Source organism: Capra hircus, chromosome 7, assembly GCF_001704415.2.
Source record: "Capra hircus breed San Clemente chromosome 7, ASM170441v1, whole genome shotgun sequence".
Lineage (NCBI taxonomy): Eukaryota > Metazoa > Chordata > Mammalia > Artiodactyla > Bovidae > Capra > Capra hircus.
Genome location: NC_030814.1, coordinates 67,729,952 through 67,742,372, shown reverse-complemented (window position 1 = coordinate 67,742,372; position 12,421 = coordinate 67,729,952). Strand labels below are relative to the sequence as shown.

The following is a 12,421-nucleotide window of genomic DNA, read 5'->3' as shown; positions in this document are numbered from 1 at the left end:
TGCTAGATTAATCTTATTGTTTAGTCTTGTCCAACTCTTTGCTGCCCTATGGACTGCAGCATGCCAATCTATTAACCTTGGGGTATATATTTTATCTGAGAGTCGAACTTAACTGAGCACCCTGATTTATATCTGGTGATCCTACCTGAAATACACAGGACAGGCCTCCACGACAAAGAATTATCCAAACTAAAAAGTCCAAGGTGTAAAGTTGAGCAGGTTATCCAGATTACTGGGCCAAGCCTCGGAATTTCTGATTAGGTATTTCTGGGATGGAGCCCCAGAATATGCATTTCTATCATGTTCCCAAGCGAAGCTGTTGTTGAATTATATTGGAGAACCACCCACCTAGAGAGAAAAAAAGTTTAGTGGCTCCGTTAGTAATAGAGAGGAAAGTGCCTAGGCTAGCAAGTAAAGGAACCGGGCGAGTGGAGGGTGCAAGAGGGGCCGAGTATATTTCACTGCCCTGGCCCCGACTTCAGAGGCACTTCCGGGTTTCTCCTAAGCACCGCGGAAGCCCCAAAGTCTCGTTGGTTGCTGGGATCGGGGGCGTGTCCTAAGCAGGGGTGTGTCTTGGGCGGGGAGCGGAAGGCGGGCCGAAGGCGAGTGGAGCGCTCTCTTGCCGGACGTTGCGCTGCCGCGACGGCCGATGCCAGCAACGCCGAGGCGCTCTAGGCTCCGCGCTACGAGTGGTATCTGGCACGAACCACGAGGCTCCAGTCTGTTCATCGCAGGTCGAGGTCGCTCCGCTTGCACCGCCTACTATACCCCTCTTGGATGTGGGAGCGGCGGACCGTAGCGATGTTTTTTCTCAACGGTGCCCCAGGCGTTGGGCCTCGTTGCCGCGGGCGGACGGTGAGTAGGTGTGACTGGTACAGGCACAACGGACCTCGGGGCTTCGAGTTCAGAGAGCCGTTTGAGGGGGTCCCCCTGCGGGGCGGAAGGCGGGGCCGGCACCGGGGCGGGGTCAACTGGGGCGGAGCGAGCGTGGGGGTGGGAGCCTTTGGGCTAGGCTGGGCTGTGGGAGAAGCGGGGGCCCGCTAACGCAGTATGCGCTAAGGGAGGAATGGCTAGGGCCCTTGGGCGGGATCGGGGGCGGGGCAAGGCCGGGCTGGGGCGGGAAGGACTGCTGTGGGCGGAGCTGGGGCTGGGGCGGGCTGACGCTGGGGGCGGAGCGGGTGGACATCTGTGGGCGGGGTCGGCGGGATCGGGCGGGCTTAGAGGCCTTGCCCTTTAGGGAGAGAGGGGCTTCTGCGTGGGGTTACGCTGTGTGAAGGGCGCTTTTGGCATTTCCACAGTTTCTGCCTGCTTCTGGGATCGCTGAGGTTGCATAGCATCTTTGTTTTCCTCTCTTCCCCTTTTTTGTTTAGCATTGAGATGAGTATGAGAAGGAGGGCCCCCGTATCTCACAAAGGCCATTCTTGAGCCGTTTTGCACCTGGCTTGACTTTGAGGCATTTACGATTATAAAATGTCTTATTAAAAAAATGTTTTTTCTAAGTAACTTTAAAAAATGAGAACATTTTGAAAACTAATACAAAGAATCCCTACCTGGGTTCCCCAAATGTTAACATCTTACTTAAGAGAGCAGTTAGCGAAACCAGGACACCAAAGATCTACAGGCCTTGTTCAGAATTTTTTTGCTCTTCTCAACCATTTCCTTTTTGTGGTATAGGATCCAAGTAAGGATTTAGTTCCATTTAGATGTCCTGTCTCATTGGAAAATTTAATATTTTAAGCACTAGAGGTCCCCTCACCTCCAAGATCCTTCAGAATGGCTCTAGGAACATCAGATCTCAAATCTAAGAGCCTTTTCTTCCTGGGTGCCAGAGCCAGTTGAGAATGTCCAGCTGAGCCTCTGGGAATGTCCAACGGAGAATGTCCAACTGAGCCACAGCTTTGCACACCTGTGCCTTGACACATCTGGCCCTTGACTGCTCAGCATCTCCTGGTTTTTCTATCTCTCAGGTCAACCTCCTGCCCTTAGATCTCTTAGACATCTCTGAAGATGTCCTCCTTTTCCAGCTTCTCTTTCAATGTGGGCTTCCTCCCTGGGTATCACCGGTGGCATCAGAGATTCTTGTGGCTTTGGGGCTTCCACAAATCCTCAGAAAACTGACTCACTAATGATTTTAGCCCAGGCCACTTCTCAGACCCAGAGAGACTGTGGCCTTTCAGTACCTTTCTGGGTTATCTCAAAGGCATTTCCATCCCAATATGTGCAAGACGCGGCTCCAAATCACCCACATCTCATGCCGTTCTCATGCTCCTGGCCTCTGTGAATGGCACCACCCTACCCTATCCACTAAGCCTTAACTCTGGGAGGCCTCCCTGATCAGCCCTCTCCCTTCCCCTCAATGATCCAAACTTGGTTTACTTTTTGAATCCTACTTGGACTGGCCCACTTTTTGCCATAAACCCCACCATCCTGATTATTGCTCTTATCTCCCTACGTCTGCTTTGGTGCCCCCACTCAGCTGTCTATACCACAGTCAGAATAAACTTATTGAAATGTAAACCCCACTGTGTCATGCTCTGCCTATAATATTTTTTGATTTCCCCTTGCTTTATGATAAAGATAAGTCTCTTTAAACAGTGCCTTCAAGACATGGCATAGCTGATCGTCTCTTTGTATACCCTCTCCCTTGGGTTCTCTACCCTGTCCTAATTGTCTTTGCTTTCCCACTTATTTGCTGTTTCCTCTGCTTAGGATGCTGTTCTCTGCCTCCTCGGGGAATTTGTACTCTTTTGGAGGGTCTCTTTCCTAGGGCAGGTCTAATTATCCTTTCCTTAGAAAGAAGTTCTGTGACTTTCCTGACTAGATCTAACCAAGTCCTGTTTTGTAGATCTTAATCTCGCCTACCTCTTCTTTTTGGTAGCCTTGTTAGAGTAGTGATTTTATACATGCTTAGGTGTCTAGTAGTCACTTATGTTTGCTAAAGGAGTGTCTCTTTCTGGAAATCATTCCCATTGGGAATTTGCTTAGCCTGCAGAGGCACTGTTTACTCTTGTCCAGTTCCTCTGGTGGTTCTGTCAAGAAGGGCAAGAAGGATGGAAGGGCCATACAGTAGGGAATGGAGGGACTGAGGAGCACAGCCAGAGAAAGAGAGAAATGGCTTTTCCTACCCTTTCTGCCTAGCTATCCCTTCTGTTCTTGTTTGAGTCCACTGTATCAGTTGGCTCTCCATTGCTAGACATTTCCTATGCAAAGTTTTAGAGAATCTTTAGGAATGCATTTTTGTTAGGGTAAATTAAATATTGAGTTCCTTAGTACTTTAGTAAATAGCAGTCTTAAAGCCAAAAAGTTAAAATGAAAATGAAAGCCTGCTATAGAATTAGGAGAATGCCCTGTAGTATGGCCATTTGTTCTTCAGCAGAAGTTGTTCAGTTCAGAAAGTATTTACTGTGTGCTGTTACATGCCAGGGACTGTGTTGGCTTCTAGGGATCAGTCAGTTCAGTCACTGAGTCATTTCCAACTCTTTTCGACCCCATGGACTGCAGCACACCAGGCTTCCCTGTCCTTCACCATCTCCCGGAGCTTGCTCAAACTCATGTCCATTGAGTCTGTGATGCCATCCAACCATTGTGTCCTCTATCGTCTCCTTCTGCTGCCTTCAGTCTTTCTCAGCATCAGGGTCTTTTCCAGTGAGACAGTTCTTCATATCATGTGGCCAAATAACTGGAGCTTCAGCTTCAGCATCAGTCCTTCAGTGAATATTCAAGGTTGATTTCCTCTAGGATTGACTGGTTTGACCTCCTTGCAGTCCAACAGACTCTCAAGAGTCTTCTCCAACACCACAGTTCAAAAACAACCTACTACAGATTTGTTGGAAGTTTGATATAGTTAAAATTGTCCATCCTCCTTTGAGTTTCTGTGTTTTCTAAAAGAAAAGTTTCCCCATGCTGTGGTCATTAATATACTTCAAAAGTTTTAAAGTTTTCCTTTTTTCTTTTTTTTTTGCAATTAGTGCTTAATAAGTCTAGAACTTCACTGTCTAAAAAATAGCTACAGTCCACATGTGACTATGTAAATTAGAATTACTAAAAATTACATAAAATTTAAAATTCAGTGTCTCAATCACACTAGCCATATATCCAGTGCTTAATCTCCACATGTGTCTCATGCCTACTCTATTGGATAGCACTGATACAAAATATTTCTATCATTGTGGCAAGTTCTATTGGCAGCACTGATGTAGGACAGTAGTAGCGAACAGTTGGTGATGTCTAGAAATCGTTTTGTTTTTCACAACCAGTGGGACAGTTGTTCTACTGGTATGTAATAAATGGAGGCCTGGGATGCTGTTAAACATCACATAATACATAGGAAAGCCCCCTACAACAAACACAATGCCAATAGTTCTGATTATGGGAAACCCTGTCCCAGAATGTATTTTGTTGTGAGGTGTGAGATGAAGGAGCTTCTTCTTTTCTCCTCTGACTAGCCAGTCAACTACACATAATTTTCTGTGTGTACTTGATCCAGTTCCCTCTGGTTGGTAGTGAATCTGGAGATTTTTTTCCCTCAAATGATAGAGAAGGTCCTATTGTCTTGCATATGATTTCTTAAAACTGACTTCCATTTTCTTACAGATTCTTAGACTCTGCAAGTAAAGATAACCTGTGTTCCCAGTATATCATGGCTTCATCTTCAAGGTAGGAATAATGTTTGATGAAAGGCTTTATGCAAGTACAGTTGACTCTTCAACACATGGGTACTAGGATTGCTCACCTCTGTGCATTCACAAATCTGTGTGTAACTTTATAATGGAGCCCTCTGCACTGCTGGCTCCAACTGAGGATCGTGTAGTACTCTAGTACATATTTACTGAAAAAGAATCCATGTATAAGTGAACTCACATAGTTCAGTTCAGTTCAGTCTCTCAGTTGTGTCCGACTCTTTGCGACCCCACTGACTGCAGCACGCCAGGCCTCCTGTCCATCACCAACTCCCGGAACTTGCTCAAATTCATGTCCATCGAGTCAGTGATGCCATCCAACCATCTCATCCTCTGTTGTCCCCTTCTCCTCCTGCCCTCAGTCTTTCCCAGCATCAGAGTCTCTTCCAGTGAGTCAGTTCTTTGCATCAGGTGGCCAAAGTACTGGAGCTTCAGCTTCAGCATCAGTCCTTCCAGTGAATATTCAGGACTGAATTCCTTTAGGATGGACTGGTTTGATCTCCTTGCAGTCCAAGAGACTCTCAAGAGTCTTCTCTTAGTTTACATTGTTCAAACCTGTGTTATTGAAGGCTAACTGTATTTACCCCTTTGCTTTTGAATGGCCGAGTTTATAACATTTTCAGCTCTCAGTCCTGCCAGCCACCCTAAGCACTTGTCTATGAAGCACCAAGGAGGGAGAGGAGAAAAGAAGATAGGAGAAAAGGCAGGGCAGACAAGGGAGTGTGGATGCAGCTGTGTAGCTCTAGTTCCACACTTGATCTAAAGATGTGATTTGCTTTCCCCATCCTTCAAGACACAAGAGGGTTCTGTGTGGGGCTGCCTCAGTTCCTGCAGGCTTTCTCACTATAGGGTGTGAATAGCCAGGCAGAGAAGGTGTTTGAGGGCCTGTGGGTGCACAACAGCTTGAGTGGTGAGATTAGCCAAGACCATGGCTGGGCAGGTCTGGATCTGCTGCTATAGACCATGGGTGGCTGGAGGAGGCAGGAAAAGGGCTGATGCTCTTTGAGAACATGTCTTTGTTTGAGGTCTGTGGAGAGGCAGAGCTTCAGGTTTCCTCTCCCTTTCTGGCTGGCCCAGGGAGCTTGAGGTGTACTTCATCTCCCCAGAGGTCAGATGTCTTGTGCCCTAGCCTGTAGCATGGGGGCTGGTGAAGCCAATGCCCTGAAAGTGAGGTTGGAGTGAGTCTCTAATGCAACCTAAACTCCAAAACTATAGGGCAGGCCTGCAGAGAAATAGCTTCATGGTAAAATCTTATCCTCCCTCTGGTGTGTGGCTTTTCTCATGAAGTGGCCAGGAAATAGGATATCAGTGTGCCCGCCTTCTCAAGTCCGGTCTGTTCTCATAGCCACAGTGATGTACTGACCACTCACTGTCCTGCTCCGTACCCCTTAGGGACTTCCTCTGATAACCTGGAAGTCCTCATCAGGACTCTGGAACCCTGTGGAGCCTTGGCCCTGGACCTAGCTACCTCTGCTCTACTCTTCTCCCCTCACTATGGTCTGCAGTGTTGCTAACCTCCTTGCTCTTCATAGACGTCAAGTCCCTTCGGCCACAGGGCCTTGTGCCTGTACCTGCAGTTCTCTCCATCTGGGATACCCTGTGTCCAACTGTCTGCAAGGCTCACTCCTTCACGTTGCTCGTCTGTCTGCCCTGTAAGCCTTCCCTCATCATCTGTCTAAAGTAGCACCCCCAGCTACTTGAATACAGCTGTATTCTCTGTCCCTTATTCAGGATGGCTCTCATCACTACCTGATGCCATCCTGTATAGCTACTTGCTTGTAGATATGTCATTTGTTTCCTTCATTTGGAAACAAGTGCTATGCAGGTTGGGGAGTGGAGTGTGGCCACTGTAGTCCCTGAGCAGCACTAAATACAAACATCTCTTATATTTGGTTCCCACATGGACAGGCAGAATTAGAATAGCAGGGGTTTCCATGTTTTTGTATTTGGTTCCCACATGGACAGGCAGAATTAGAATAGCAGGGGTTTCCATGTTTTCAATCCATTTGGCAGGCAGTATACAGATGTTGAGGGAGCCATCTGAAAATCTGTCTGAATCTGGCTAGGTCTTGAATTTGGGTAGTGAGAGTTCAGGTAGGGATAATGAGAATTTGGGAAGTGAGGAAACTTATATTTGTCAAGTGAGTAAGAACAAGGGAAGAGAGAGGTAAGGCAGAAGCACAAAAGCAGGGCCGCTCGGGTCACTAAGTCAAGAGACATCAGTGGAGGTCACTTCAGCAGCCCAACCTTCCCATCGGCAGTTACTGTTAACCAGGTGATGACAGTGGCATCTGGACTCATCACTAGAGGGAATCCTCTATTCAAAGACTTGAGAAGGAAAGGAAGTATGGAATACCTCTTTAGAATGCCTCCCTTTATTAAAGCACAGATTAGAAGAGTAATCTGTGTTTGTCTGGAACATTGACTTATCTGGCGCATTGCCTGGTGGTGTTGGATCTGAGATGCTGTTACAGTGGGTGTGCCCCCCTCTTGAGCAGTGGTTTGGTGGAGTTTTCTGCTGAAGCACTAGCTTTCCTGCGTGGCCTCTCTTCATTCTGTTTCCTGTCATTGCAGCGGCCTCTCTACTGGGAGAAGTACCAGCTCAAAGCTGAAGTCTGTAAAGTTACTTGAGGTTCTGAATGCTCTGGAAGAGGAGGAATCTGGCCACAGTAGGGAGGAGATCTTCATTGCACCGCCCAAAAATGCTGCAGGGGACTTCACTGATGAAGACTCAGGTGATGAAGATGGCCAGCGAGGAACCCATGTGCCTGGTAATGTGCTGCATGCTTTTGTGGTCCCTGAGGACTCTGGCACCGGGGAGGAGGAGGAGGATGACCTGCAGCTGCAGCCAGCCACGAAGAAGCGAAAGGCAGTAGTGGAACCTCAACGTATTTGGACCAAAAGAGATATCCGCCCGGACTTCAGCAGTTGGACAGCAACAGATCCTCATATGGAAGATCTCAAAAGCCAGGAACTGAGTCCTGTAGGTCTCTTTGAACTGTTTTTTGATGAAGGAATGATTAATTTTATTGTTAATGAAACCAATCGTTATGCTAGGCAGAAAAATGTCAACCTGGGTCTCACAGCCCAGGAATTGAAGTGTGTCTTGGGCATTTTGATTTTAAGTGGGTATATCTCTTATCCAAGGAGAAGGATGTTTTGGGAAACATCTCCTGACTCACATCACCATCTTGTGGCTGATGCAATTCGAAGGGACAGATTTGAACTGATCTTCTCATACCTGCATTTTGCAGATAACAATGAGCTTGATGAAAGTGATAGGTTTGCCAAGGTCAGGCCTCTCATCGTACGCATGAACTACAATTTCCGGAAACATGCACCCTTGGAAGAGTTCTATAGCTTTGGCGAATCCATGTGTGAATACTTTGGATACCGGGGGTCTAAGCAGCTGCCTGCAGGGAAGCCTGTGCGGCTGGGCTACAAGATCTGGTGTGGGACAACCAGCAGGGGCTATCTGGTGTGGTTTGAGCCCTCCCAGGGCACACTGTTCACTAAGCCAGACAGGGGCCTGGACCTGGGAGGCAGTATGGTAGTGAAATTTGTGGACGCACTTCAGACGCGTGGCTGTCTGCCATACCACATATTTTTTGACAAGGTTTTTACAAGTGTCAAATTGATGTCCATTTTAAGGAAGAAAGGAGTGAAGGCCACAGGAACTGTTCGTGAGTACAGAACTGAGCATTGTCCCCTTAAAGATCCCAAAGAACTGAAGAAAATGAAGAGGGGTTCGTTTGATTACAAAGTTGACGAGAGTGAGGAGATCATTGTGTGCCGCTGGCATGATAGCAGTGTGGTCAACATCTGCTCCAATGCTGTGGGCATAGAGCCGGTGGGGCTGACGAGCCATCACTCAGGAGCAGCCAAGATGCAGACCCAGGTTCATCAGCCATCCCTGCTGAGACTGTACCAGGAGAAGGTGGGGGGTGTCGGCCGTATGGACCAGAACATCGCCAAGTACAAGGTGAAGATCCGGGGTATGAAGTGGTACTCGAGTTTCATTGGTTATGTTATTGATGCGGCTCTTAACAATGCTTGGCAGCTGCATAGGATATGCTGCCATGATGCCCAGGTGGACCTCCTGGCCTTCCGAAGATATGTGGCCTGTGTGTACTTAGAGAGCAATGCAGACACATCATCCCAAGGGAGGAGAAGCAGGCGGCTGGAAACTGAGAGCCGCTTCGACATGATTGGGCACTGGATCATCCACCAGGACAAGAGGACCCGGTGTGCCCTGTGCCACTCACAGACCAACACCCGCTGCGAGAAGTGCCAGAAGGGCGTCCATGCCAAGTGCTTCAGGGCATACCACATCCGGTAATGCCTGATGGGCAGAGGGAGCCCTCTGGATATTTGGTTTGCAATGAGATGTTTACAGCTAATTACATAGAGCATTTGGGGCACTTATGTGTGGTGTTGACAAAAAGAGACCTGAGTCCTTGATTTGGTTTTGTGTTTTTCCCCATTTTCATTACAGTTACCTTTTAATTATATTCTATTATGCTTACATGTAATATACATTAATATTTATATTAGTAATCATAAATTTTTGTAAAGATATATTTTATACAGCTATTTATTTCAACTTATGGGCCCTTTTTATTCAAATAAAATTCTTCCTTTGGGGTATAGCTGTCTGGTAAGAACAATTGAATGTAACCAAAACCTTAGAGAAACTTGTGAACAGTAAAAAGATTTTATAGTATATGCTATCAGTTATACTAATCTGATATAGGCAATATTGTATCAATATGATAAAGGATATCTTAACATATTTATTTCACTTTTATCTAATGCTAGCAAGCTTTCCAGGGGTAGATAATCTGCCATTATTTATCCAGCTGACTAGATTTATAGAGTTTGTATTTTCTTGATAAAAAATATTTTCCTAATACATATATATCCATATGGAATCCATTTTTATAAATAGTGTGAAGGAGGGAATTTTTTCACCCAAAAGGATGGTCAGCATCATTTATTAAAGATTAAATATATTTCCCCAATGATTTAATTTCTGCCTTTAAAAATTCCTGAACTTTGGGGGAAAGTATTGAAACAAAGAAAAAAGTTTATATTGGAAAGCCTAGTGGAATATAATCCAGAAGAATATAAGAAATCCATATAAAAATTTAGACTTAATAAAAAACCTAAGAAAGCATGTTGAGTATTTTTATTTGGGAAAGAACTTGCTACAATAGCACAAATAAAAAGAGTATATTAATATATTTGACCATATAAAACTAAAACATCCATTAGCAAAGGAAAACATGAGGAAATTGAGAAGATATGTTTCACATTATTCCATATGTAGTAGTATCTTCAGTGCAAAAAGATCCTATAAACACATAGGTGGCAAGAATAAAATGTGCACTTCTTTATAAAAGAACAAATGGAAGATGAACAGTGAAGATACATAAGTGATGGACAGGGAAGCCAGGGGTGGTGCAGTCCATGGGGTTGTAAAGAGTCAGACACAACTGAGCAACTGAACTGAACTGAGATATCCTTTTTTAAACCAATTAATTTATCTGTACATAATTCCTGTTGGTATGGGTATAGAAAGGTGACAGACTCATGCAGTACCTGAGGAAGTATGAATCTGCACAGCCTTTCTGAAGGTGATCTAACAGGTCCATCCAAAATCTTAAAAATTGTTTATACCCATAGAAAAGCAAATGTCTGGTCCCTTGTGATGTAAATAAAAGGGAGAAAAGGGACAGATCCTTCTTTTAGTAGAATCCCAATGAATAAACGGAGAAGGGAGGATGGAAATAAAATATTGCTATTTGGCAAATGTCACAGCAGTCATTCTGCAGGCAATGGCTACCCATAGATGCTAACCTTAGGGCCAAGAACTTCCTTACAAGATTTCCAGAAGGAATAAACAGTAACCACTTAGTGGGAAAATCAGGCACACCACCACAATCAAACAAAGTTGAGAAGGCAATGGCACCCCACTCTAGTACTGTTGCCTGGAAAATCCCATGGACGGAGGAGCCTGGTGGGCTGCAGTCCACGGGGTCACTGAGTTGGACACGACTGAGTGACTTCACTTTGACTTTTCACTTTCATGCATTGGAGAAGGAAATGGCACCCCACTCCAGCATTCTTACCTGGAGAATCCCAGGGACGGGGGAGCCTGGTGGGCTGCCGTCTATGGGGTCGCACAGAGTCGGACACGACTGAAGCGACTTAGCAGCAGCAGCATACTACCAGTGTTGAGATATAGATGTCCTGTGCTACCCATCTCACCTCAGGTATGGTAGGTACACTGTGATATTCCTGCCCAGAAGATACAACCTGAATTCTAAATCACGAGAAAACAAAAGATAGACCCAAATTGAGGGACATTTCATAGAACAGTTGGCTAATACCTTTTGAAAGTGTTGAGGCTTTAAAAGAAAATGAAAAGGAGGATCTGTCCAAGATTAGATGAGACCAATGAAGTATAACAAATACAATGTGTGATACTGGCCAGGTTCCACAAAAAAGGTTTAGTGGGATAACTGATGAAACTTGAATAAGGTCTGAAGTTACACCATTTTATAAATATTCATTTCCTGCCTTTGACAATTGTACTATGGTTATGTAGGATGTCAACATCTGGGGAAGATAGGTAATAGAAGCTAGCTATCTAGTACCACTGGAACTTTTGTAGGTTTGAAATGCTTTCAAAATGGACGTTAAAAAATGTTTATGCCTTTGGCCCATTTTTAGGAATCTAGCCTGGACACTTAAAAGCATTTGTTTTAAGAAGTTTGTTGATCAAATTTTACTTTTCAGTTTTCGTCTCTTGCATCATAATGATCCTGAGATTTTAGCATTTACTTACCAGGTGTTATTTACCTAACTAATCATCCAACTGAATTAATTGAATGGTTGTGAGAACAGTTTGTAAAGCTTCCAGAAGCTACAGAATGGCCAATTGTGACTTCTGTGGTGGCTCAGATGGGAAAGAATCTGCCTGCAATGCAGGAGACCCGGCTTCAATCCCTGGGTCGGGAAGCTCCCCTGGAGCAAGGAATGGCTACCCACTCCAGTATTCTTGCCTGGAGAATTCCATGGGCAGAGGAACACGGCAGGCTACTGTCCCTGGGGTCGCAGAGTCACACACAACTAAGTGACTAACACTTTCTTAAGAGCTAAAGGAAAAATTGCCGCTGAGACTGGTGGATAGTCTCAAGTTGTAATTGATGTAGGAACATGTGCAGACTATTCCAGGCCACTGAATGATGCCAGATCTAATCCAGTAGAATCTGTGTAGACAATACCAAGCATCACAACTGGCAGTCAAGGCCAGATGACATTCCTTGTTGGCATGCTCCCAAAGGAATTTAGGGTACAAGATGGAACTATGGTTGGTCCCCAATCCCACAAGTAGGGAAGCCCTTGAATAGAGTGTCTGCCTTGTCTACTCTAGCAGAACCATTCACGAATCTTTTAACTGGAAAGGATATGAAAGTTGTCCTGATTATTCTGAATGACATTTCAAAATCCTTCCAGTTGTTAAGAAGCTGGACAAAATTAAAACAAAAACAAACAAACAAAAAACAGTATACCAGACTGTGGAAACATGTATAACATTGAAGTTCTTCTAATGAACAATGAAAACGACTTTGTCTTAAGGCTTCATTGATTACCAGACCATTATGTCTTTATAAAATAACAAATGTAAAACATAAAATTTACTATCTTCACAGTTGTTAAGTGTATATAGTTCAGTA

The 12,421-nt window shown here is 45.0% G+C and overlaps 1 protein-coding gene across 1 annotated transcript; it reads left to right on the top strand.

The window, feature by feature from the left end:
- On the top strand, nt 569–9,326 carry PGBD2 (piggyBac transposable element derived 2). Its single transcript, XM_018050528.1, has 3 exons — nt 569–855; nt 4,594–4,656; nt 7,254–9,326. Exons 2-3 carry the CDS (start codon nt 4,640–4,642, stop codon nt 9,016–9,018), a joined length of 1,782 nt encoding a protein of 593 aa, XP_017906017.1. The 5' UTR covers nt 569–855; nt 4,594–4,639; the 3' UTR covers nt 9,019–9,326.